This window comes from Talpa europaea (genome assembly GCF_964194135.1).
Source record: "Talpa europaea genome assembly, chromosome: X".
Classification (NCBI taxonomy): Eukaryota; Metazoa; Chordata; class Mammalia; order Eulipotyphla; family Talpidae; genus Talpa; species Talpa europaea.
This window is the reverse complement of record NC_140081.1, coordinates 1964371-1991956: the sequence shown is the minus strand read 5'-3', so window position 1 is coordinate 1991956 and position 27586 is coordinate 1964371. Positions and strand designations below refer to the sequence as shown.

General features: G+C 57.9%; 1 protein-coding gene across 1 annotated transcript in view; it reads right to left on the bottom strand.

Annotated features, from left to right (window-relative positions):
- STS (steroid sulfatase) overlaps positions 1 to 13026 on the bottom strand; it is a gene marked incomplete at both ends in the record, with an annotated part of 35947 nt that extends 22921 nt beyond the window's left edge. Inside the window, 5 exons of the mRNA XM_084258177.1 lie at positions 6906 to 7042; positions 7696 to 8119; positions 11315 to 11437; positions 11529 to 11650; positions 12881 to 13026. Of these exons, the coding sequence (XP_084114303.1) occupies positions 6906 to 7042; positions 7696 to 8119; positions 11315 to 11437; positions 11529 to 11650; positions 12881 to 13026 (952 nt within the window). The remainder of the gene's footprint in view (positions 1 to 6905; positions 7043 to 7695; positions 8120 to 11314; positions 11438 to 11528; positions 11651 to 12880) is intronic.
- Between the last annotated feature and the right edge of the window lie 14560 nt (positions 13027 to 27586).

The window sequence follows — 27586 nt, the reverse complement described above, 5'->3', positions numbered from 1 at the left end:
ACCAAGATGGCGGCCACAGTGGAACAGTACTCAGCTGTGAAAAAGATGCAACAAGATGGTGGCCACAGTGGAGTGTACTCGACCATGAAAAAGACGTGACAAGGTGGTGAACACAGTGGAATACCACTTGGTCATGGAAAAGATGCAACAAGATGGCGGGGACCGTTGAATAGTACTTGGCCATGAAAAAGATGCAACAAGATGGCGGCCACAGTGGAACAGTACTTGGCCGTGAAAAAGATGCAACAAGATGGTGGCCACAGTGGAGTAGTACTCGATCGTGAAAAAGACATGACAAGATGGTGAACACAGTGGAATACCACTTGGCCATGAAAAATGCAACAAGATGGTGGCCACAGTGGAGTAGTACTCAGCCATGAAAAAGAGGCAACGGGGTGTTGGCCACAGTGGAATACTACTCTGCCGTGAAAAAGGCGAGATGGTGGAACTGGAGGTCATGACAACTCAGGAGAAAGACAAAACTGGGTGATTTCACTAATACACGTAAAGGAACAGACAAAATCAAATGCAAACAAACCCGAGGAACGTGGCTGCAGAATTGAGGCTATAGCAGGTGAAGGTGGGGCAGGTGGGGGACCAAAGGAGCAGGGTGGACGACGATGCAGGCTCTGGCGGTGATGCGATCACGCACACCGAAGGGGTGGGACCCTGCGCCCCTCGGTCACACGCCGTGTTAAAAACCAACATAACCTCAACTACAAGAATGCAATTTAAACAAGGCCCCCCGGCTTTGCCCCCAGCCTCGCGCACGGCCACCCTCTGTCCGCAGTGAGATCGGAGCCAGCCCGCTCCTGCCCCCGAGAGCTGCCTGTGTAGAAAAACCTCCCTGCCAGGCTGCCCGTCCAGCAGGCCTCTGAGCATCTCGCAGCAGAACCCCTGAGCCTCCTAAGAGGCTCCTTAGCTTTCAAAACAAACTGTCACGTCCTCTGACTCCGGTCCTGCTCCTCGGCCTAATTGCCACCAGCGCGCAACGAGACCGAAATGTCAAGCCGTGTAAACAAAGCCCAACGGTCGCTCCCTCCCGTCAGGCCTCCAATCTCCAAAGATTGTCAAAGCAGCTTATTTTCCCGCACGTCTTCCTCTTGCTTAAGTGGGCGCCGTGCACCGGGCGCGCGTCAGCCGCGGGCACGCGTGTGCAGGGCGCTGGCTCCTGATGGAAGTTGGCAGGCGGGAGGCGGCGGGGCCGGCGCTGCTCCCTGACAGCCAGTTCTGCCTCCCCGGGATGAACGTCAAACCACTCCCAATGCCGTAGTTTTGCCATTTTGGTCCTCCCGCGGCTGTTGTCTTAGTCCAGCAGGAAAACAAAAATACCGTGACAAGCGTGTTCTTCCTCCAGCGACTTCGCCAGCCTGGCCGTGGGCGCGGCCCAAGTTCCACCCGCCGTCACGGGGAGGAGATCACGGACCAGATGTCCCCGAGTGGCCGCTCTGAAACGGAAGCACCTGAGAAGCCTCTTCCTGCACATGTCGGCCGCTGGGGGTGCCCCTGGGAGGGGTCCCCGCTGCACGAGCCTCAGGATGAAGTACGAGCGACGCCCAGTAGATTCCAGACACCACCAGGCTGGCTCCACTTTTATTTTCTGCACTGATGCGCCCAGGGGCTCCGGGGACAAGGTGCCCTCGGGATGGACAACTTCTCATTGACGGGAACACACGGGCCTGCCAGCTGCCCTCTCTTTCTCTACGCGTGGGCGCCCACAGACGGGTCACAGACCCCGAGAGAGGCTCCTCCCCAAGTGCAGCACCCCGACGTCCACAGAGGGGCGTGACCAGGCCACAGAGGAGCCCTGGCCGCCGGCTTGTAAGATGCGGCCCCATGAGTGAGCCCGGAACTGCCCGAGAGCAGAGGCTCGTCCCGGCACACTCTGGGTGGTTCCCGGACCCCGTGTTGCAGCTGGGAGGCCCCCCGTCTCCAAGCACACGCGTGAGCTCCACGCGGCCTCCTCCTTAAACAAGCCTCACACTCTCGGGCAGAGAACGAGCCGCAGGTGGCGGTGGGCAGCCTGTCGCGGGCGACCTAGGTCTGTCCCCGCCGGGTGCACCCTGGAGGCCCCCCGGCCTCATCATGCCGGGCTGCGTTTGGGTAAACTGTGGCGAGGCGTGGAGAGATCTCATTTCCGAGTCGTCTGAACCTGCTTGAATAAAAGTGGGTTCCTCAGGCCCCGCCAGGCGTCCCGGCGGCCGAGTCCGCGGGTACCACGGGCGTCGGGCGCTCGGTCGGCGGCTCCCGTTTCATCGGATTCCGAGCTCCCCTCCCGCGGCGCGCGCAGACCCGGGGCCTGATCTAGGGTGGGGTCACCGCGTGCGCGGGCTTCATCTTTTTCATCTGTTTGTTTTTGAACTTCTGCTCCCACTTTGGGGGGTTCACAGCGCATCGAAGTGATACAGTTGAGCACTGGTCTGGATGCAGCTGAAGAGAAACTGTGTGTGGAAACACTGGCTCTAAACACACACACGTGCACGCGCACACGCACACACCCCGCAAAAGGGGATTTTCAGTGAAGGGAAGCACCCATGTGAAAATAAAATCCAATTTGTTGCTTCACTTGCGTTTTAATCATCGCGGCCGAGATGCCTTAGGAGCCGGGAAGCCGGTGCCGGCTGAATATTCAAAATATTCAAATCTGCAAATGAAACCAAGCAGCGCAGCGAGCGAGCGGGGAAGGGCCCGGCCACGCCGCTGCCGTCACCAACCTCTCAGCTGCTCCCTGCCGCGGCGGGGCTCCAGCACGCGGGCTGACCTCAGCCCCTTGGCAAAGGACAGTAGGATTTTGTTCGCGCAGAAGGAAAGTTGCTGACGTCTTTAGCCATCGATGTCGTGCAAAGTCGGGGCGTCTGTAAGAGTTGCTCCCCCGCACGCATCCTATTAGCAAAGATTTGTTTGTTTGCTTCCGAGACCAGCAGCCCATGGGCAGCTGGGATCAATTTTTTGGTCCAAGGCGACCGTCCTTCTGTCGCACACAGAGGCCGGCCGCACCCGGGTTGCCCCTGGTCCTTGCACGTGGCTGTCTTTGGTGACATCAGGGATTGTTCGCCTTCATGCAGCTCAGTCTCGCCACCCCTGCTTTATTATTTACCGCTTCGCTGGCAGGCCTGGGTAGACGCGGCTGCACCACACGCCCAAGACATAGGTGCCAACGTGTTTTCTGCCTCCTGTGCTCCTTCCGGTTCCCACTGCATCTGCAGGAGGAATTTACAGAGACTCGCGGGGACGGCAGCACAGCTTCGCCCCCACGTCGGAACCAGACTCAGGTCCTGCTCTTGTGTCTCCAGGGCTTTGCACCAACGGGCAGTTTTCGGACCTGCAGTTCCCCGTGGGAGAAACGTGAGCTTGGCCGTCACTGCCCTGTTCCGCGTCCTCTCCCCAGCCGCCTCCTTTTCATGGCCTTATTGATTCTACCTGCACCATTTTCTTCACCGCCAGCCTCATCACGAGATTTTCTTCCTTGTGACTTTCATCCACATCATCATCATCATCATGACCACCATGTTTCATCAGGATGAGCTTCATCTCTATCTTCATCATCATCACCATGTCCTTCCTTGACATCATTTTCATCATCAGCAGCAGCTTTGTCATCACCACCCCCATCATCATCGTCGTCATCATCATCATCGTCACCGCCATCTTTTCTTCGGGATCATCTTCATCACCATTTCTTCATCATCACCATCGTCATCTTCATCATCATCATCATCATCTTCTTCATCATCATCATCATCACCATCGTCATCATCATGACCACCATGTTTTCTTCAGGATCCTCTTCATCACCATCTTCATCATCACCGTTTCTTCCTTGTCATCATTTTCATCCTCATCACCCCATCATCATCATCATCATCACCACCACCACCCCCATCATCATCATCATCACCCCATCATCATCATCATCATCATCACCACCACCCCCATCATCATCATCATCATCATCACCACCCCCATCATCATCATCATGACCACCATGTTTTCTTCAAGGTCATCTTCATCACCATCTTTATCATCATCACCATTTCTTGTGTCATCACCTTCATCACCTTCATCATCATCATCACCTTCATCCTCACCGTCATCATCATCATGACCACCATGTTTTCTTCAGGATCCTCTTCATCATCAGTTTCATCACCAGTTTCATCATCACCATTTCTTCCTTGTCATCATTTTCATCGTCCTCATCACCGTCATCATCTTCATCATCATCATCATCAACAACCCCATCATCATCATCATGACCACCATGTTTCCTTCAGGATCATCATCACCATCTTCATCCTCATCACCATTTCCTTCCTTATCATCACCTTCATCACCTTCATCATCACCATCTTCATCATCATTATCACCACCACCCCCATCTTCATCATCATCAAGATTTCCTTCCTTGTCATCACCTTGCTCTTCTTCTTCTTCATTATCATCATCATCATCATCATCACCAATGCCATTTTCTTGTTAGCTACCTTCATCTTTATCCCTAGCTCCATCCTCCTCACCACCTCTTCATCATCACTCTCACCCTCACCCTCATCACCAACACCTTCTCTGTTATCATCTCCAGCCCGTCCTCACCACGGTCTTCTTCACGATCATTTCCATCATGCGTGTCCTCTTCACCTCGCCACTGTCATAACCATCATATTTCTGAGTGAATGCAAAATACTCACCGCAGTGCCCGGTATCCATGAGGTGACTCTGACGTCTTCCCCAAAAGTTTCATCGCCCTATTACTGTGTCATCAATTCTTAGCCTCCTGCCTTGACATGCCTTGAAGTTTACATGTGAGATTTTCTTCCTGGGTTTCCTATTCTTCCCCATCCTCCCGCCTATACTGGAGCAACACGGCTTTCAAATTTATTTTGATTTAATTCTATAGAACATGCTCTTGAAGAAATTGCAAATTAGGAAACACCTTTAAGAATCTGTACCCCAGCCAGCCCTTACGCTGCAGAAGGCTGGGGGATACACTTGCTTCTCTTCAGAAGCTTAAGCCTTTTAGGACAAAATATCCAAGTTCTGGTTGTTAGCACTTCCACGTAGACCCCGTGCATCACCGGCACGTGCTCCACAGCTACCACGAGTCATGTGCTGTGAGCATCTAGCTGGACTACTGCCCTCGTATCCCTGAGCCAACGAAGGGGCCATAATGCAGGATCTGTGCTGTTTTCCTTCCCGATTCTCGGTTTCATCCTGCACCCACAGACGGGGCAGCCTGGAATGAGGGGAGACAGCAAAGGAGAAACGGAGGGTTGCCCTACAAGACACCCCACCAGGGGGTGGCACAAAACAAATCCTGAGCAACTGGAACCCAAACTCCAAAGACTTCTGGAGGCGCTCAGGGGTGGCTGGTGAGGCTCCCACTCAAGAAAAGGTTCCACTGCACTTCTGGGGGGTATTTACCCAAGCAACATGGAAACACTGATTGGCAAAGACACCTGTGCCCCTAAGTTCACGATTTACAGCAGTCAAGAGGCGAAGACAACGCAAGTGCCCAATGTGGTCCATTAGCAAGGGAATACTACACAGCCACAAACAAGATGAACCCCTGCCATTGTGACACATGGATGGAACTGGACGGGCTGGCGCTAAGCAGAATAAATCAGACGGGGAAAGACAAACACCAGACAGTCCCACTACATGTGAAGGAGAAAGAACCACGGAACTAACAACATTCAACCCCAAGGAAACTCTCCTGAGCTCCGAGAACCGAACGGATTAGCAGAGGGGAGGCAGCGGGGCAGGAAGGAACAGGTGGACGAGTTAATCCGAGCGGGTGGAGCTGCACTAGAATTTGGCGGCGGAGTGGTGGGACAGGTACGTGTGTGGAGGTGAATTCCTGACACACGTGATCTCCTAAAACAACTGTCACCGACAGAAAAGCAGGGTCCGGTTTCCGTCTGCAAGACCCCGTCCCCCATCCACAGGACCCCCCATTCTGTCGGAGGCCAGCACACCAGGAAGATCCAATCTCAGATCAACTGTGGGTTCCCCTTATTGTTCCCCACTTGCTTTTCTCTTTGCAGGAGACACAGATCTCCAGCCTCCCCCTGAACCAGCTCTGGGGCACGATTCCTTCACGTGGGTCAACAAACAGCACAGGCCTCGGAAGAGATGCTGATTGTGTGCAAATTCCCGGGCGGACGGAGGCTGCAGAGGTCCGAGCTGGAGAGTGGACGCCACTGGCGGGAAGGACACCCCCAGCCTCAGCATCCGCCCGGTCACAGTCTCTGGGATACAGAGGATGTTGCGTTTCCAGAGGGAGAGTAACAGGCAGAGGACGCCCTCCCCACGGAGACCACGGTGCTCGCTGCGTATTTGAAAACACATCATTTTGCCCACTTTTGCTCCCCAATGCCCTGTTGCTTCAGGACTTCAAAGCAGGAAAATCAGGCTTTGCAGCCACCCCTCAAGGGTCCAGAGGACTGGCTGGTCAGTGTGTCCAGCTGCAAGTGACCACGGTGGCCCCAGACACCAACCCTTGCTGCACACGCATCCCTCACTACGTGCTCTGTGTGATCACGAGACCTGCAAGAATCTTAAACCTCAGTCGCCCCCCTAGTCTCTGGTCTGAGTATCCTGGCGTCCCCCGCGCCTCCACCCCAAACAAAATCAGCCAGCGTGCAGAAGCCTGAGGGAGGGGCTCTTTCCCGGCATGCACGGCTGACCTTGCTGGCCACAAGGCCACCGCGTCCACTGCACACAGACCCGTGGAGCGAGGTGCTGCAGACACCCCACTCCATCCCCAAACACAATCACCCCTCGGGTCCCCGGGCAACACCCTGCAGGCCACACTGGTCACTCAAGCACCAGCCTCTGCTTTCTGGAAAGGCATCACTAGTTGGGGAGCCACGCAGCAAACCGGCCAGAGGGCTGCGCCCACTTACCCACACTCCAGTCCATCTCTTCGGCCGCGTCCCCATAGGCCCCGTGCTGGCTCCGGCCAGCGAAGTCCCGGGAGGCGAAGAGGGCCGTGTGCACGTGCAGGTAGGACAGCACCAGCAGGAACGGCCTCTCGGTGCTCCTGGGGAGACAAGAGTCCTGCTGGTCAGCGCCGGGCACCCGGGGGCTCGTGGCGCCTGCGTCCCTGCCGGCCGCCGTGACTCGGATTCCCTGCTCTCCCCGTGAGCTAAGAAATCGGCATCGCCCCGGCCGGGTCCAGCTTAAACTCTCCGGTAAACTAATCAGGTGGGTCCACGCGCCCTAGTCCCAGCCTCTGGCCACTGCTGGGCAGCGCCTGTGGACGGTCAGGCTGCAGCCTCCCTGCTAAGGCGCCTGGGACTCGGCAGCAGAAACTACTCACATCCACGTTGGGAATTTGCTTTCCGGCTGACCCCTTCTAAGGATGTGGTGGATGGCAGAACCCCTCTAGAGAGCACAACTTTGGGGGTGCCGGGGGCCCCGTATTCTGCCTGCTAACACAGTGACCTCCCTTGAAATACTAACACCGTGGCTCGATGCAAAGCCTGTCTCACGGGCAAAGCCGCTGTCAGCCCACGTCTCGGAGGACGCAGAAACCACGCTAAGCTCCGCTCAAGGGTCTCCGTCCCGGGCAGCCCCCAGACAGCCGAGCCGACCGAGCCCCCGCAGCGGGTCAGAGGAAATGCAGCTGGAGGGGGGCCCCCTCTGGGGAAGGAAGCAGCTCGAGAGGCCGCCACGGGGCGGGGAGACACCCACCGCTGGATGAACTGGACGGCGTCCACCGTCAGCCTCTGTGTGAGGTTCTCGTACGAGATGGGCTGCTGGGTGATGTCGCGGTTCCTCATGAGGAAGCAGTTGAGGGGCCGGAAGTAGTGCAGGAAGCACAGCAGCAGGCAGAGGATGAGGGCGGCGAGGAAGAGCAGGCACAGGAAGACCAGGCGGGGCACGTGCATCAGCCCCAGGCAGTTGAGCATGCCCAGCGTGAGCACGGTGATGGCCAGGACCTGCAGCGGGATGAAGACCAGCACCTGGATGCCGGTGGCGAACACGCTGCCCTCGCCAGGCTTGCAGTCCCTCAGGTTGGTCACCGTCAGCCCGTAGAAGTAATCGAAGCCGTGGCTCAAAGGGTGGTGGCAGAAGTCGGTTTTGTTGTGGCAATTGGTGCCCAGGTGCCACTTCCCTGCGAAGACAGGTGTGGGGGGGAGTATGTTAACGCCCGACCAACACCCCAGACTGGTTGGACTCGGGCTAAGGAGTGGGGTCTCCATGCTTGGTCATTAGCGAAAGTCCCACTCCATCACTCAGGTAGGCATCCAATACCAACCGTCCATCCATGCACCCATCCATCACCCATCATCCACCCACCATCCATCAAATATCCAACCATCCACCCATTATCCATCCATCCATCATCGATCCATCCATACATCACACAGCCGGCCATGCATCCATCATCCAACCAACCAATACCCAACCACCCATCTACCCATCCATACACCCATCACTCCATCCTTCAACCATCACCCATCCATTCGTCCATCCATCCATCCAATATGCAACCATCCATCATTCAACCATCAACCCACCCACTCACACACCCATCTATCCATCACCCCTCTATGTTTCCAATATCCAACCTCCCATCCATCTATCAATCATTCATCCATCACCCATCATCCATCCATCATCCATCAAATATCCAACCATCTATCCATCATCCATCCATCCATCATCCATCCATCCATCACCCAGCCAGCCATGCATCCATCATCCAACCATCCACTACCCAACCATCCACCTACCCATCCATACATTCATCACTCCATCCTTTGCCCATCACCCATCCACCTGTCCATCCATCCATCCAATATCCAACCATCCATCATTCAACTGTCAATCCACCCACTCACACACCCGTCTATCCATCACTCCTCTATGTATCCAATATCCATCCACCCATTCATCCATCATTCACCCATCACCCATCCATTTATCCAGCCTTCACTCATCATCCATCCACCCATCATTCAACCACCCATCCACACATTCATGTATCCACCATCCATACTCATCCATCAATCCACCCACTCACACACTCATCTATCCATCACTCCTCTACGTATCCAATATCCAACCTCCCATCCATCTATCCACACATCATTCATCCATCAGCCATATATATCTATCCAATATCCAACAAACCATCCATCCATCCTTCATACATCACCCACCCATCTATCCATCCAATATCCAAACATCCATCCATTATCCATCCATCATCCATCCATCCATCACCCAGCCAGCCATGCATCCATCATCCAACCATCCAATACCCAACCATCCACCTACCCCTCCATACATCCATCACTCCATCCTTCACCCATCACCCATCCATTCGTCCATCCATCCATCCAATATCCAACCATCCATTCACCAACTCACACACCCATCTATCCATCACCCCCTCTATGTATCCAACAGCCAACCTCCCATCCATCTATGCATCCACCATTCATCCATCAGCCATATATATCTATCCAATATCCAACAAACCATCCATCCTTCACACATCACCCACCCATCTACCCATCCAATATCCAACCATCCATCCATCTACCCACCCACCCATCCACTCATCTAATCCATCACCCATCCAACTATCCATCCATCTTATGTCTTTTCACATCCATCTTATGTCTTTTTTTTCCATGAACACTAGGGTATTTATGAACTACTCACTCCACCAGAAAACAAGAATTGATATAGTGATATAAAATGAAAAAAAAAAGAAAAAAATAGAGTGATAAAAACAAAACACAAACATCTAACACATTTAACAGGCAGGAGACAAAATGACATAGCTTTGGTTTGGGGGACAGGTGTTTCTTAAAGACAATTCCTTAAAAATTAAAGTCTCAGAAATGAATTAATTCTGTTCTCTGGCTGTTAAAGGTGGAAAATGAGTCCTTCCTCAAAAACTTCCCCTGAGGCATAAGGAAATCATACTCATAATTCACCAGTTATTTTAAACACCTATGAACATTTCTGATAAAATGTTAATTATACCACTAAATTAGTGAGTGCCTCGCAGAAGGAAAAACACGATGGTTTAAGTCAGGAAAGGAAGGAAAGAGAAAAGTCATTTGCCTCCTGTGAGACTTTCTAGAATTCCCCTGATGCCCTCATTAGATCCCAGTTCAACAAGTCAAATGGGAGGAGGCACAGTTCCTATCATGGGATAAAGTCCGTGGGGATGTCAACCGAGACACATGTTGATGCAATTTTAGTACCGAAATGTAACATGAAAAGCTTTATCAGTAGTTTGGTACATGTGTGTACTTTCCTATGCTGTGCTTGTGAATGTATATAATTACATTGATCTGGCTGGCTGGCTGGCTGGCTAACTATCTGATCCATCATCTACCCACTCTCTGTCTCATCCATTCACCATCCAGGCATCATCTATCCATGCATCCTTCCTTCCATCATCCATCATCCATCCATTGATCCATCCATCATCCATCCATTATCCATCATCCATTGATACATCCATCATCCATCCATTGATCCACCCACTGATCCATCCATTGATCCATCCATCATCCAACCATGGATCCACCCATCATCCATTCATTGATCCATCCATCATCCATCCATAGATCCACCCATCATCCATCCATAGACCCATCCATGGATCCATCCATCATCCATCCATTGATCCATCCATCATTCATCCATTATCTACCCATGGATCCACACATCATCCATCCATTGATCCATCCATCATCCATCAATGGATCCATCCATCATCCATCCATGGATCCATCCATCATCCATCCATGGATCCATCCATCATCCATCCATTGATCCATCCATCATCCATCCATCATCCATCCATTGATCCATCCATCATCCATCCATTGATCCATCCATCATTCATCCATCATCCATCCATGGATCCATCCACCATCCATCCATTGTCCATCCATTATCCATCCATCATCCATCTACTGATCCATCCACCATCCATCCATTGATCTATCCATCATCCATCCATCGATCCAACCATCCACATATCGAATCCACCCTATCACCTACCTCATCTGTTCTCCATGTCTGAATTCACCCACATGTGCATCCCTCAGTCTCAGTTTATCTCTACCTCCCTGCCTCCCTCCCTATCCATGTCATGAAACATGCCTACACATTTAGTAGCCCAGAGAGGTGCTCTACCTTGTACTTTAGAGTTGAAATCACTTCTTCCAGCTCAAAGTTGCGCCTCCAGAGTCATCCGTGTTGACCCTAAGAGGGTCCTCTTACGCCCTCCCTCTCTCCCCTGCCTGGCTCTTGCCTCCCTGTCCTCCGCTGCACATACCTATGAGGGCTGTTGAGTAGCCTTGGTTCTTCAGCAGCTTGGCGAATGTAATCTCACTGGCGGGCAGTCCCCCGGAAGAGGCCGAGAAGATGAAGACCCCCACTCGGGAACGAGAAGCCATTCCTGCAGCAGAAGGAGCCACATCAAGACAGGGGCTGGGCAGGGTGTGCGCGCCCCGGGGGGACAGCTGCCAGAGGCTGGAGCCAGCGGTTACCTGATCGGATGGGGTAGCGGCCGGTCATGAAGGCCGCCCGGCTCGGCGTGCACAGGGGTGCAGCTGCCAGGTGCTGTGTCAGCTTCACCCCCCCTTCCGCCAGCCGGTCAATGTTGGGGGTTCTGAAACAAGAGACGCCTGTCATTCGGGGTGACGCTGACACCCCGTGTTCTCCGGGGTGCTCACGAGAGTCATGTCACGATGACCCAGCAGAACTGGGAGGTGTGGGGCCATGACTCAGAATGAGAACAAAGCCAGCTGCGGTCTCTGTGGCCACATCTGACTGCTCCATCCCTCACCCATCACCTCGAGGGCTCTGAGCTCCTGTGTCCACAGCCCTGGGGTAGGGGAGCTTGGAGCTGGGCCATGAGCCGGGTCCACTTCTGCGGGAAGATCTGGAGTCACATCTCAGGAGGACAATGCGGACTTGCTGGGCATCCGGAAAGGAAGGTCTCTCCCTGGCTGCTCACCCTCCCTCCTTCAGTTCCGGGCAGAGACGGAACCTCACGGCCTCCTACGGCCCCCCACATCCAGCGCCCGTCTCACGACTGCCCACAGCCTGAAGGAGCGGATCCATTTCTTGCATATGTCATGTCCAGTTATCTATTTGCTCGGGGGTCCATCTGTCAGTAGTTCCACTGTTTCTTGCCCTCAAATTACACGATGCTTCGACAGTGGACCCCAATCCTCTGTATCTGACTGGCTCCTCCAGGGCCTCCACGGCTCGCTGGGAAATCTGACGGTTGGGGCAGGCGATGATAAAATGTAAAATGAAAATTCCCACAGAGCTGGACTCTAACAAGGAGAACAAGTTCTGGAAGACACTGGCATGATCCTTCCTTGGGACCTGACACACGTTTAGCTTCCCTGTGATAACTGGTAGGAACGGAGAGCCGCCTCTGATCTCACGAAACTTCACGGACACGGATGACATGAAAAACAAGTCAAATGGATCCACGGGAATAGAAATTATGACTCTGATCATAAAAACTAAATAATGAACAAGCTCGTGTCGCCCCAGGCAAGAGTCTGTCGGAAGTCCTGACCGAGCGGGGCAGAATGGACTCACGGCTCGTGACGATTTTAAGGGGAGAGCGGGAGCCGGACCCCCCCACAACGTCACCACGTGATACACGGACACGGAAACATGCTTGGAAACAATAACCGGCAGCATTTGGCGCCAACAGCCGTGGTGGGGCCGAGGTACCCCCCGGGCCTGTCTCCGCCGGCGTTGTCCCGAGAGCAGACTCCTCCACCGGCGCCACCCCGGCCCTGGACACGCGCCCCCACCAGCCCGCGAGGCTGTGTCCCACGAGCGCCACGGCCACGGTGCGCGCGCCCCACACACTGACCTCAGAGTCTTGTTTCCGTAGCAGCCGGGATCTCCGATGCCGAAGTCGTCCGCCATCAGCAGCACAAAGTTGGGCCTGGAGGCGGCCTGGCTACGGGCCCCACACAGGAGCAGCAGCAGCAGCGGCGGCACCAGGAGGACCCTCATCTTCCTGCAAAGGGAGGGAGAAACAGACAGGTGAGGTCAGTGAACCCACCTCCTCCTCGTCCTCCGGAACCTCGCTTGCTCCTGGCCACGGTCAGACGCCCCATTCTGCAGCCCGGGGCCCCGGACTTCAGGACGGAGCTGCCCCCAGGATTCTCTCCTCCCCGTCCTGCGTGTCTGTCGGCAAAACCCACGCTTTGTTTTCCACGGAGAGCCTTGAGCTCCCTCCCTCGCCCGCGCCCAGAGGCAGTTGTGTTTCCGGAGCTGAGAGCGTCCCCTGGAGCACAGGACGACGGGCATTGGCTGAAGGTCCCGTCATAGATGCCACATCCCTGGTGGACCAGCTGAGTGTTGCAGCAGGAGCGTGTGTTTCTTATTTTATGTACATGTATGTTACATGTCTGTTCCACCACATGAGCCTCCCGTGCACCATGCCCCTAGTCCCTCATGGTCTGCCCACCCCTGTTTTGGTCCCTCTCCCACCCCTGCCCATGCAGAATGTCTCTGATTTACACTTGCCTTTGAATTTTGGTTTGTGATTTATTGTTATTATTTCCTCCCAGACCCCTTATCTGGTTCCCCTACATTCCTCCTGTATGTGAAACCGTCTGATATTTTTCTTTCTCCAACTGACTATTTCACTGAGCATCATCCCTTCCAGCGCCATCCACATTGCTGCAAATGGCATGTTCATCTTTTTGATGGCTGCGTAGTATTCCATTGTGTGTACAGACTACATTTTCTTGATCCACTCATCTATTTTTGGGCATTCAGAGTGTTTCTACAGCTTAGCTATTGTAAACAGAGCTGCCGTAAACCCAGGGGTGCACATGTCTTTTTGAATTAATGTTTCGTGTCCTTTTTGGGTCCCTAAGAGTGGAATTGCTGGGTCACACGGTAGCTCCATTTTCATAAGTTGGCGTGTGACCTCCACACAGCTTTCCATGGAGTTCACGCGCCCACAAGCAGCCGGATCTGGACGGCTCTGGACACTGACCTCACCCCGACTCCTTTGCCGTGTCGTCTAACTGGGGGGCCGGAGGGCAGGCTGGTGTGGCGAGGACATAAAGCAAACGTGCAAACCGATTGGTCTCCACCACGTCTCGGCTCCCGAGAAGGACCCCCTCCACCTGCAGGTGGCCAGGTGAGCCGAGTGTCCCCCGCGGGGGAGGCAAACAGTGAAACTAGCAGCTCGTCTGGGCCTCTGCTGCCCGGTGGCCAGGAGGGGCGGTAGGGAAATCCCCAGGCAGAAGCAGATGCTGTCCCAGTGTGTCCTGAACACCCCGCGAGGCAAGGCGGCAGAGACAGCACCCCAGGAAGGCCCTCCAGCACGTGAGGCTCCCACTCAGCTCTGGGGGACCCCAAATCCATCCCCGGAATAAGACAATGGGGCTGCCCAGCTGGGACTGCGATAGGGGGCAGCGGAGCGAGTTTTCTATTTGATTTTCCACGTGCTGACTTCTCTGAATACTTCACGGGCGTGTCATTTAAAACTTAGCTTTAATTGTGATAAAATAAAATGAAATTGAGCCTCTTCTCCATTTTTAAGCGTGTGGTTCAGCAGCATTAAATGTGTCCCCATCACTATCTCCCATTTCTAGAGCTTCCTCAGCCTGTAAGACAAACTCTGTCAACATAAGCCACTAAGTGTCCATTCCCTCCTCCTCCCGCCGGCTCCCGCCAGCCTCCAATCTGCGTCCTGTCTGGGGCAACCTGAGCAATTTCAATGTCTGGTCTGGGTGGGCTCAGGCAGGATTGTTCCTGTCTGGACAGGCTGACTTCACGCGGCATAATGTCCTGCGGGTTTACCCGCGTCGCAGCAGCTTCCCCTTCCTTTTCACAGCAGCGTAATATTCCACACAAGGCCGGACCACATTGTGTTTATCCATTCAAGGGTCAATGCTGATCATGTATTTTTAAAATATAAACTACAGCAATGGAGACACCACATCGTTAACCACTAGGAACGCCAGGCCTGGGCCCACTCTGACGGTTCGGGATGTCCTGCTTTGGGTTTTTGCAAAAATGACAAGTTGCGCACATCCACGTATTTTGCACTAACTACATAACAGACGTGCTCATCACACCCGTGGTCCTTCTGAGCTGTATTTTGCCATTTTTGTCCCCGAGCCGAGGCGCCTCATTTGTGTTTGAGTCAAACGAAAACCTTCTTTTATTTTCTGCATTTTCCCCCTCAAATTCTGAATTAAGAATTACTTCTCCAGTCACCGAAAACCAAAAACGTCCTGCTGGCACGCGACACGCGGGCGTGCATTCACGCACGCCTCCGATGGGAAACCGTCTCCATCATCTCATTTCTGCTCGAATTCGTAAATAACTCGAAACCAAAAATGCACTTTTGGCTGACGTGCAGAATAACAAATACACGAAGCCAACATTTCAGCGTCTTCCCAAATTTTACCAACGAGATCTTCATTGCCGCCGACTCGCTGTTCCCTGCAAATCCTTGACCGTGGGGCCGCTCGCTGTTTACAGCCGCGGGCGCGCGTCGACGGCGAAAGAATCCCCCGCACGTCTTCATTCTTCATTGTCCTCGGCAAATATTTGGTGCTAGGATCACGCTCCCCGGAAGACATTTCATGTCACGGCGCTTTGATAGAGTGTTACTTTGTGAAGAATGTCTTTGTAATGAGTGGGTTGCCTTTTGCGATAAGAGGTTATTGAGACACGCGAGGGCACCGTCTTCCAGATCCCAGAACAGGGGCCCGGTTCTCGGCCGGGGGCAGCGTCAGCCGGAGATGTCCGACGTTCTCGAGGGGAGCAAGCCCTCGGGATGTCCCTGCAGCCTTACACCCCCCCACACACGTGATACGGTGTTCGGGGGGCGACGTGTGTCCATTAATAAGTAGTTCTTTAGGGGGTTTTCCAAGCGTCCCGCTTACACGAGGTGGCTGGAGCTACGGGCTGGAGCTACGGGCTCGGGCAAGACCCCAGAGGTCCACCTGGGTCAGCCGGCGCAGTACGAAAGCCCTGTCCAGAAGAGGCCCGGGGGGAGGCCTCATGCTCAGCTCCTTAGTCTAGGCCTGTCGTCAGCCTCCCCGTGGAAACGCGAGGCCCTTCTCCACGCGTGGAGCCTTATCTGGTGGTCTCATTGACGACTGACTGACCCCGACGAAGATTTGGGCTGCGGGGGGCACTCGAAATGCCACCACCCTCTGCCGGGACTCTCACAACCCTCGAACCCTCTGCTCCGGAATGCAGAGTCCCCACCCTGGGGAGTTGTGCACCCGTCGGTGAAATCCAAACCCCCAAGGGAGGGGCGGAGGAAGGAAGCAGGAGTTAGGATGTCAGGGGATTTATTAGGCCATGAGGGTGGTGCCCCTTGGACGGCGGGCAACAGAGAAGACTCCCCCAAATTCCCAACCAGCCAGAGGTCAGGACGCAGAGAGTGAAATCCTCCGCATCTCACCGGTGGCCAGACCCCAAGTTCTGCTGAAGGGGTGTCTGCACCCCCGTCGAACCAGGTAAAACCAGAGGAAACCAAGTAACCCGACAGTGAGTGCAGGGTGGCCAGAGGGGCAGGGCTGGGATACCTTCCAGGGGTAAACAGTGTTGCCTCAGTGCCCACCGCCGATTGCTGAAGAAAACCTCTATCTACACGTCCGGGACACGCACAGGCATGCGTGTGGAGTGACCCATGCCAGCCAGGGCCCAATTATAAACTGCAAAATCTTGCCAAGGACATACCCAACGACGTGCATTTACTCCACCTCTGCTCTGTGCAACGGACGAGGCCCTCAGCCCCACGACGAGGTCTAAAGCCCCAAATCCCGACGCTCTGCACGGAGCAAGGGAACCCCTTTATCGCCCGGGGGGGGGGGTGTCGAATCGTGCCCCTCATTCGGGGGCAAGGCCGGCAGCTTCTTGCACCACCAAGCAGATGAGTCACCAGCAACAACTGGAAACCGGCCACACACGGTCAGCAGGAAAACGGATTCACCGACGGCAGGGAAGAAACGCCACCCCACGGGCCAGAGGGGCCAGAGCGAGGCGAGATGAACACTGAGGTCAGCCAGCAACAGGGGCGCCCGGAGTCCAGCCAGTCCGCGCTGAGGGCTGCTCGGCGCCCCCCACTCAGCCTGCTGCACCCGCACGAGCTCCCCCAGGGATAAGCCCGAGAGGAAGGTGCTCATGAGCCGATAATTGGGCCCCGTGACTTAATTACGGAGCGTTTGGATGTTTTGAAAGCACCGCCAAGGCCTTCGCATCCTCCTAAGGAGGGGGTTATGGTCCCTCGAAAGCCTCCCTGGCTGGAACCTCGCCCGAAACCATTCTCGTCAGCGGCATCACAAGCAACAACAGGCTGCAAGACGTGCACACCCCCGGCGAGTCCAGACCCAACCAGTGGCCCAGACTTGGCTTCCCCTGGGTGCTGGCTGCGGACCCCAGGCCCGCCGGACCCGGCATACGATCCCCGCCCCGGCTTGGTCTCACCGTGAAACATCTGCTGCCGGCTGGTCCGCGCCTGCTCCTCAGTCCCCCCCCCGTCAGCGCCGCCCCAGCAACATGGGGCGACCTCTCCCCTCTGCAGCGACACCCCCACCCCCGGCCCTGCCCTGATCTCTGGGGGGGACACGCTGGGCCTTCCGGGTCTGCAACTGGTTTCCGTAACCCCAAGCCATCAGCTGGCTGGGGCCCGGGGGTGGGGTGCGGGGTGGGGGCGGATCGGAGTCTTGCACACAAAACAACCCTCTTCTCCCGTCAGCTCTCAGAAGCACACGGTGTCCAGGCCCAGCTGGAGCATCCTGGGAGGCCGGGGTGTGCACAGAAAGCCGAGCCCAGCCGAGTGCAGGGAACCGGAAGGAGGTGCAGGGACTTGAGGCGACCTTATAACCCCGGGGAGCGTGTGCAGTGCAGGGAGTCGCCCTCCTGGCCCCCCGAGTCTGGCATCACAGAATGCATCACTGCCCAGCAAGACGAAGGCCTGGACGCAGCCAGGGAGGCCCTGTCGGTTCTGGGGGGCTAGTTCTGATAGGAGCCCCAGCTCCCACACCCGAGGCTCACGCACACGTCCCTGAATAAAACGGAGAGAACCCCCAGACAGCAGGGGCCAGCCCCGCTGCAGCAGACGCCTGGCCAGGCGCCCGGGATGACTCTCCTCTGAGGAATTCCAGGCATGAGGAGAAAACAATGGCTTTCCCCATCGGCTCCCGGGACAGGCCCTGGAACAATGGAGCAAAACCGCAGGGCTGGTCCCAGCAGGATCCCGTCTGGGCTGTGGAATCCCAGCTCATTCCCCTCATCTGCTCTCCAGGAGCAGCTCCGGGACCTGCCCACATCCCGGCACCCCCTGACCCGGGCCGAGGCCCAGTCACATCCAACACCAGCCAGCCTGGCCCCCCGGCTCGCGCCCTCGCAGCCGCTGGGCACCTGCGGGTGTTGCCTCAGGCCGGTGCCGGCTTTGAACCCGGGAAAGTGAACCCCGAGGGTGCAGATACTAAAGCGAGGCTTGGGATATGGGCCCGCAAATGCACAGACGCATCACACATCGCACATCGCACACTGCTCCCCGATTTCATCTAGCAGCACCCACTGGGCTGCAGCTCCGACTCAGCCTGGAGGCCGAGCTCTCGCCGGAGGGTCAAGGGCAGTGTGTGTGTGGGAGGGGCGGCACAACGCCCCCCAGCAGCCAGCACCCACATTCCCAGAGCCCGTGAGCAGGACGCGCCAGGGGCGAAAGGCAGCTGCAGATGGCAGGGACCCCGCACGACGCCGCTGAGTGGACTTCCCGGGCGCTCCCTGGCAGGATGGAGATGATGCTCCTTGGGCAGCGCCGGGGCATGAAGGGTGAAGGGCCCAACGCCCAGCAGGGCGTCCCCGCAGCTGGGAAAGGCGGAGGGAGAAAGGATTCGCCCCTCGAGCTCCCTTAGAACCCACGGAGCCAAGACCTCAGCTTTCTGCGCCCAGAGCGAACGCCAGGGCGGAGGAAGCACGGAGCAAACACGAATTCTGGAAGATGATTCCATACTTGAGGGTCTAGAGCCACGATGGAGGGTCCCCCAGTGTCCTGCACGGTGACGGAGCGGCGCTGTCTGCAGAGGCGAAGGGCGTAATTAACCAATTTTCTCTTTCTGGCCTAGAAGAATGTCCTTCGGAGGCGTATCTATTGCGGAGTCCACTTTGTTCTCAGGCTAACGGGTCCGATGCTGACTTTAAAAAGCAAAAGACACAAACAAGCGAGGCTGGAAAAGGCGTGCGACTCACGACGGGGAACGCACGTTAGCTGGGCCTCCCGTCCACCACCCCACCCGCCCGACTCGCAGGCCCTCAGAATAAATAAACCCGACAGATCATCCCATAGCCGGCTCCCCACCGGTGCGGGAGGAAATACGGTGCCACTCAACCCGCTGGGCATGTCCCCTCCGGCTCCGCAGAAATCCCAGGGCTGCCGGAGACTCCGGTGTGGGGGGAACTCAAGCAAAGAACCTGCCTTTTAATATCTTTCAATGCTGGAAACGTGACGCGCAGGGGAGTTCGCATCCCGGGTCCCCACGTTCAAGGCGCTTTCGATGAAAGCCAGTGAAGAGCCGCGGCGCCTGGACGGAACATCAGGGCCACCCACCGCTGCTGATCAGCGTATTATTTTCAAATCAGACGGCCGGACCCCGCATGAGAAAACCGCTCTAGTTCCACATGGGACGATGTCCTTCCACGTGGTGCCAGGAGGCCTTGACGGGTGGCGTGGACGCGTTCCCGGCTGCCTCCAGGGACCCTACCATGTGCCACTCAAGCAGGTAGGGCGGGGCTTTTCCCCAGCACCCAAGCCTCAGACACAAGGTTTAACAAGCGCTTATTAAAGAAGAATAACCCACCACCCACGAGCAGGTGTCACGTTCTGCGTGTTCTGGCCACAGGCGAGTAGGGTCGCGAATGGAGCGTCTGCCCGCCACGCCACCCGTCGGCGCGTATTTTTTTTTTTTTTTTTGATGTTTATAGCTGCGTCCCTCACCCGCCAGTGTCCACAGGCGCCGGCACGGCCCTCGCTAGCTGAATGCTCAGACCCCGTCCATCCAGACCGCGCGATCACGCCAAGAAGAATTCTCACACCGTGGGAAGGCACAGGGGCCCGTCAATGCGTAATTGTCAGGGGGAACAGGCTGTCCTGAAGCTGATCCCATACGGGCTTTGTGGACTCCACCCCCACCCCAGGCCAGACCCAAAGACACTGGGGACTCCACATCCCATCCCCACCCAAGGGAAGGGGGCTGGGGCCTGAGGGTGGGGTTCGGCAGCCAGGTGGGTATAAAGCCAGACACGTGGGCTTTGGGGGTGTCCCCCATTTTGGCTCCCCGCCAGCTCGCCGCGTCCGGCCAGCTCGGAGAGTGCCTTTGGGTTTCCGGGTGGGTGGATCGGGGAGGACGTATTCAAGCCTTTATTTCCCTATTTTCTCCCTGAGTTGTCCATTTTCCTTCTTTCCTCTTCCCTTGTCAATAAACCTTCTATGAACCTGTTGTGTGTCCTGCAGTGGAGGATTCATAAGTCCCTTGTCAGCGCGCGGGGGAGGACCCACAGCCAGGAACCCGCTCACTATCGGGGCTGCCCTATAACATTACTAGTAAGAAAACCCCTGGAAAATGCCCTGTATTCTGCAATTCCAGCTGTGTAACATTCTGGAAACGCCAGAACAGGGGGACAGCAGGAAGATCAGCGGCTGCAAAGGGGCCGGGAGGGGACAGGCTGGACGCGCGCTCATCCGTGCGACGTTTGGGGAGCGGCCGCGACGGCGTCTCGTGGAAGGAACTAGCTTCCCGCGCTGCTTTTAGAACCAGAATGAAATCACCTCTGCCCGTCCCGAAGCCGGGCTGTGCGGGCCGAGGAGGAGCTAATGGGTGCGACGTCTCCGTAAACCAACGCAGGGCTTGATTCGCCTGCAGGAGTCACCTTGCGAGGCAAGTCCTGCCTGTGGAGCTCCCCGAGGCCAGAGGTGAGCACACCTAGGCCAGGTAGGTGGTGCCGAGCCTGAAGGCCAGGCAGAGAAGGGGCTCCAAGCGTCACCTGGAGACTCACGGCGGTGGGGCCGAGCCAAGCAGAGCCGCCCAGCACCGCCCGCTGGCGCGGCCGCCGGGCGAGGCCCCCGGAAGGCCAGCGGCCACCCGCACACCCTCCCGTGAGCTCTCCGTGCACGCAGAGCACAGGGGTGCAGCACACACGCTCTCCAGGAGCCCCGAATCCAGACCCGGGAGGACATGAACGCACCCCGCGGGGCAGGCTCCACGCCGGGAAGCTCAGACGGTCGTTGCCATCAGGATTTGAGGACCAGCTATTCCGGCCCCACGTCACGTCAGCTTCTCACGCATTAATCACGAGCCTCTCCCGCCAGATGCTTCTATGTGCCGCCGAGCCTGCCGGTTTCCCTGCGCTGCTCTAGATGCCTCTAAAGGCCGTCACTCTCCCCCCTGGCCCTCTGCACAGCACCATGACCCCAGAAGCCTCTCCAAGCCCTTCCCTGCAAAACGCACCAAACCCTCCTTAGGCGCCGAAGGCTCCGAGGCCGGATCAGGAACCACAGCCGCTGCCCGCGGGGACCGTGGCCTCAGAGCGGAAACTGCTCCTGAAGCCCCTGGAAAAGTTTGTTTCGGAAAAAGGAAAGGCAGAGCCGGTCCTTTGAGAGAACAGACCCCAGAGAGCCACGGAGCACGGGGCCGAGGGCCGGCGCGGCCGGGGACGGGCACCGCCGGGGTGTCGGGTCCCCGGGGACGCCTGCCCGGCAGGATCCTCCGCCGCGGGGTTTAGGTTTAATGGGAAAAAGGCTGCGGAGAGGTCGGGGTCTTGTCTGCTCTTTCGCTCCAGTTCTAGCTCGGATCCCTGATGACCACGGCACCGAGGGTTTGGATGAACAGACGCCTCGGGTCCCCCCGCGGCAGCGCTGGCTTGTGCGCTGGTCATGTCTCTGTTGGGGACAGCGGCCCCGGCCTCCGTCCAGCAGGCGCCAGCAGCAGCCCCCCGGAAGGCACGAAGACCCCCAGACATTGCCGTGTCTCCCCAGAGGACCAAGTCGCCCTGCCCGAGAGCTGCCCTCCGTCAGCCCAGACCCCGAGCTGGCCTCAGCCTCCCTGAAGCCTCGTCCACTCATCCCCTGGCCAGCGCGACTGCCCAGCGGCCATGGCAGGTTCCCAGCACCCTGGTCACCGCTGGCTTCTCACACCCAGCCCGTCCACCTGTTCTCTCGTCGCCCGGGGCGACGGCAGCCCCTTCCTGCTCTCCGGCGATCCCGGACACCCCAGGTCAGCAGAGGACGCAGGCCCGTGATCAGGGGCCGGTTTCCCTGGACACAGCGGGCAGCCCGGCCGGTCCTGATACTCACGGTGACGGTGGTCTCGTCCCGGGCGTCCACACGGCCTCGATGCTCACGTGGGCCGCCTGCCTGGACACTCAGCAGGGACCCTGCGGGCTCCTCATCTGCGGGGTCAGCAAAACAAGACGGTGAGTCATCTCTCCTGCCCTCACCTGCTCTTGGCAGGACCTGGCCGTGCAGACGCCATCACGCCGGCCCTGCACCCCGATTCCCAGCTTGGCGACGAAGAACCTGCAGGCGTAAACCCCGAAGCAGCCGCGGAAACGCTGCGGCACCAAGGGGAACAGCACGCGGGGGAGTGAGTGGACAGGGCACTAGAACACGTCCTCCAGCAGCACGTCCCCTCCTGACGTGGCAGGCGTGACCCGAGGGGCAGGAGTGACCTGGACCGCGTCCACCCACCCCTGGCGGGCGTCGGAGACTGTGCAGTAGGAACCCAGGCTGGCGGGACGCAGGCCCGTGTGTCCGCAGAGGACCCCGCGGAGAGGTGGGCAGCCCAGGAAACCTGCCCGCGGGCGGCCGGTCAGGAAGGGCCGCGGGGTCAAGACAACAGCTCCGCGTGGACACCGCCCCGGGCCAGGGCCACAGGACGGGGCCAGGGGCGGGTCTGTCCACGGCGGGCCGAGCCCAGGGGAGAGAGAAGCCCTTTCGCAGCAGGGCAGGAGGTGGAGCGAGCAGCTAACGAAGGCGGCGGAGACCCCGAGGTTAACAGGGGCGCAGAAAGGCACAAGCCTCGTGCGACCCCGAGAAACCCCCTGCAGGAGCCTCCGCCCGCGAACACCCCCGAAGCCGTGTCAGCGGCGCCTGGCAGCAGCGCCGAGCGGCTCCCCGCGTGGCCAGACGGACCCGAGACCGTCATTTAGGGTCGCGTGCAAGGTTCCGGGGTGCAGGACGAGGCCGGCTCCGCCCTGGCCGAAAGGGAGATCCCAAAAGAGCCTCATCTCGAGGAAATCCCAACCGTCTCCTTAAAATCAGCCAACCCCGCGGGGCACTTGCACGCGGACGCGCTGCAGACGGTGACTCAGCCTGGCAGCGGCCCGAGCAGCTGGGCGCCGGCCAAGTCGGGTTCACGGAGTCGTGAAGGGCCACAGCGGGCGCTGCCAGGTCCCGGCCGAGCGCCCGGACAGTTACTCAGGAGGGGACGCGACGTTGGCGCCTGATCCGGAGACTGTTTCATCTACTCTTTCCCTTCCGTCCGCACGCTCGCCGGGTCCAAGCTCCTTTCCGTGAACGCCCTTATGCAGCAGGCCCGGGGGGCCCGGGGGGCCCGGGGGGCCCTCCCCTGCCCTGGGACCGTCCCCTACAACAGACGCGAACGGGAAACACGCAACTAGACTTAAGGACTCCCCGGAGTGGGCGCGACCTTCGGATACCCCGTGGCAGCTAAGGCCAGGGCGGCCGAGAACGTGGACACTGGGTGGGGTTCCTCCAAGACGCCCCAAGACCCCTCTGGGGATCCCCGAGATGCATTTCACCCCCTGCGGCACCGCACGCACCCCACAGACACCCAGGCACGAGTCATTTCCGGCTGGACAGCGGCCTGGGCCATCAGCCCTTGGCCGGTTCTGCACGACACTGGAGGAAGGGGGGCTCCCTTGAAGGGGTGCACTGGGGTTCCTCCCGAGGCCGCCGGTTCTGTCCTGAGGCTCAGGTGGCATCTTGGGGTGCCGCAGCAGGGCGGTGCCGGAGAAGACCCGCCGGTGGACAAGGAACGTGGACGACTGGTCTTGAGATCGGGCGGGTGGGGGGCGAGAAGCACACCCTGTCACTGCCCCACACCCCTGGAATTGGGGCCTCCCTGCCGTTCCCAGCAGCTGCCCCGGATTCTCCAGCCAGAGAAACCCGCTCTGCTCAGGCCCCTGGCTCTATGGCCATGCAGTCCTGCAGGTCCTGGGGGTCTCTCCCCCTTAGATTATGGGGAGTTGGGGGGTCCACAACACCGGGGCTGGACTGCTCAGCCCAAGCGCAGGCAGTGCTGGGACGATGACCCCCAGAAACGAGGACATTTTCACCTCTGGGATGGGGTGCAGGGAGCGGCTGAGCTGTAGTCACGGCGGGAAAAGCAGCCCCTCCCGGCTGGGATCTCAGCCCACAGGCTGCCTGGCCCAGGTCAGGGGCCCTGGCCGAGAGTCGCCTACTGTCCGGCAGCCTCAGCCACCGTCGCTGGAGCACAGGCACGTGAAAGTCCACGCTGGTGCCGCCACCTTGCGTGACGCCCCCCTCTTGGGCGTGTGTGATGATTTGCAAGCGACAACATGCGGCAGAAGGGAAGGGATGTAGCATGTGGGGCGGACGTCCCTAATGGTGGGCCAGGCCTCATCAGGTGAGGTCGTGACAAAACAGGTGTCCCTATGGGGTGGGCCAGGCCTCATCAGGAGAGCTCGTGAAAAACACACGTCCTGATGGGTGGGCCGGACCTCATCAGGCGAGGTCGTGACAAAACAGGTGTCCCTGACGGGTGGGCTGGGCTTCATCAGAGTTCATGAAAAAACGGGTGCCCCTAATGGGTGGGCCGGGCCTCATCAGAGAGCTCGTGAAAAAACAGGCATCCTGAATTGGTGGGCCGGGCCTCATCAGGTGAGGTCGTGACAAAACAGGCGTCCCTATGGGGTGGGCCAGGCCTCATCAGGAGAGCTCGTGAAAAACAGACATCCTGGTGGGTGGGCCGGACCTCATCAGGCGAGGTCGTGAAATACAGGCGTCCCTAATGGGTGGGCCACGCCTCATCAGAGAGCTCGTGACAAACCGGACGTCCCTTATGGGTGGGCCGGACCTCATCAGTGAGCTCATGAATAAACAGGCATCCCAATGGGGTGGGCCAGGCCTCATCAGGCGAGTTTGTGACAAGACAGACGTCCCTAATGGGTGGGCTGGGCCTCAGAAGGCAAGCTCGTGACAAACCGGACGTCCCTGATGGGTGGGCCAGGCCTCATCAGGCGAGCTCGTGAATAAACGGGCATTCCTAATGGGTGGGCCGGGCCTCATCAGGTGAGCTGGTGACAAAACGGCTATCCCTGACGGGTGGGCCAGGCCTCATCAGGTGAGCTCGTGGATAAATAGACGTCCCTAACAGGCAGGCCAGACCTCATCAGGCGAGTGCCTAAAGAAAACAGACATCCCTAATGGGTGGGCCGGGCCTTATCAGGCGATCTGGGGGGTGGTGGGGAAGAAACCATGTCCCTAAAGGGTGGGCCAGGTCTTATCAGGTGAGCTCATAGGGATAAAAATGGTAATGGGCCAGGCCCCATCAGGTGAGCTCGTGAAAAAATGGACGTCCCTAATAGGTGGGCCAGGCCTCATCAGGTGAGTGCCTAAAAAAAAAAAAAAAAAAAAAAAAAAACCCCAGACGTCCTTAACGGGTGGGCGGGGCCTCATCAGGAGAGCTCATGACAGAAACAGGGGTCCCTAAAGGGTGGGCCAGGCCTCATCAGGCGAGGTCATGAGGAAAAAACGGCCGTAATGGGCCAGGCCTCCTCAGGTGAGCTCGTGAAAAAACGGACGTCCCTGACGGCTGGGCCAGGCCTCATCAGGCTGGAGCCTGGAAAAAAAACAGATGTCTCTAACGGGTGGGCCGGGCCTCATCAGGAGAGCTCATGACAAAACAGGTGTCCCTTATGGGTGGGCCAGGCCTCATCAGGTGAGGTCATGAGGAAAAAAAAAAATAGATGTCTCTAACGGGTGGGCCGGGCCTCATCAGGTGAGCTCATGACAAAAACAGGTGTCCCTACTGGGTGCGCCAGGCCTCATCAGGTGATCGTGTGTGTGTGTGTGTGTGTGGGGGGGGACCACGTCCCCACAGGGTAGGCCAGGTCTTATCAGGCGAGGTCATAGGGAATAAATGGCCGTAATGGGCCAGGCCTCATCAGGTGAGCGTCTGGAAAGAAACCAGATGTCCCTAATGGGTGGGCCAGGCCTCATCAGGCGAGGTCATGGGGTGGGGGGGGAGGTGGGAAGCAGCAGACCGTAATGGGTGGGCCAGGCTTCATCAGGCGAGCTTGTGAAAAAACGGACGTCCCTGACGGGTGGGCCAGACCTCATCAGGTGAACCCATGGAAAAACCAGATGTCCCTAGTGGGTGGGCCAGGCCTCATCAGGTGAGCATCTGGGAAAAAAAAAACAGATGTCCCTAACAGGTGGGCCGGGCCTCATCAGGTGAGCTCATGACAAAAACAGGCGTCCCTACTGGGTGGGCCAGGCCTCATCAGGCGAGCTTGTGGGGTGGGGGAGAAACCACATCCCTACAGGGTGGGCCAGGTCTTATCAGGCGAGGTCATAGGGAAAAAATGGCCGTAATGGGCCAGGCCTCATCAGGTGAGCTCATGAATAAGAGGACGTCCCTGACGGCTGGGCCAGGCCTCATCAGGTGAGCTGAGCGCCTGGAAAAAAACCAGATGTCCCTAATGGGTGGGCCAGGCCTCATCAGGCGAGGTCATGGGGTGGGGGGGGAGGTGGGAAGCAGCAGACCGTAATGGGTGGGCCAAGCCTCATCAGGTGAGGTCTTGGGGGGGGGGTGGCGGGGGAGCAGCCAGCCGTAATGGGTGGGCCAGGCCTCATCAGGCGAGCTTGTGAAAAAACGGACGTCCCTGACGGGTGGGCCAGGCCTCATCAGGTGAACCCATGGAAAAACCAGATGTCCCTAGTGGGTGGGCCAGGCCTCATCAGGCGAGGACATGAAAAAGCAGACGTCCCTGACGGGGGGGCAGCCTCTTCAGGCGAGCTCGTGGACAAACAGGCCTCTAACCTGCTGGCCTGCGCGGACTGACCACCAGGGTAGACCCGACGCCGCAGCTCCTGAACCACAAGGAACACACCCGCCATCTTGAACGAGCTTGGACCGGGACCTCGAGTTCCGACGTGCCCGTGACTCCACACGGTGCTTTGCTAAGACTCGGGCGCCAGACAGAGGGTCCGGCAAGCCGAGCCCGAGGCCCGCTGACCCACTGACACGCTGACATAATCGCCGCGTGGTCCCCCGGGCGGTGACTGGCCAGGCCGGGACGTGACCTCCTCCCACCCGAATAGACCGGGCAGGAACAACACCGAGGAATGCAGCCAGGGCATCCCGGAGCCGGCGACGGCAGCTGCTGCGTCCACCCACGGGGAGCACCAGCACGTGCCCAGGGCACCACGGCCGCTCCCGCGGCTTTTCCTTTCACGGGGGAGCTTCACCGCAGCCCAAACGCCCCTCTGCGGGTTCGGGGAGGTGGCACCGGGTTTCTGCGGCTTCACCCCCAGCCCTCCCGGCCA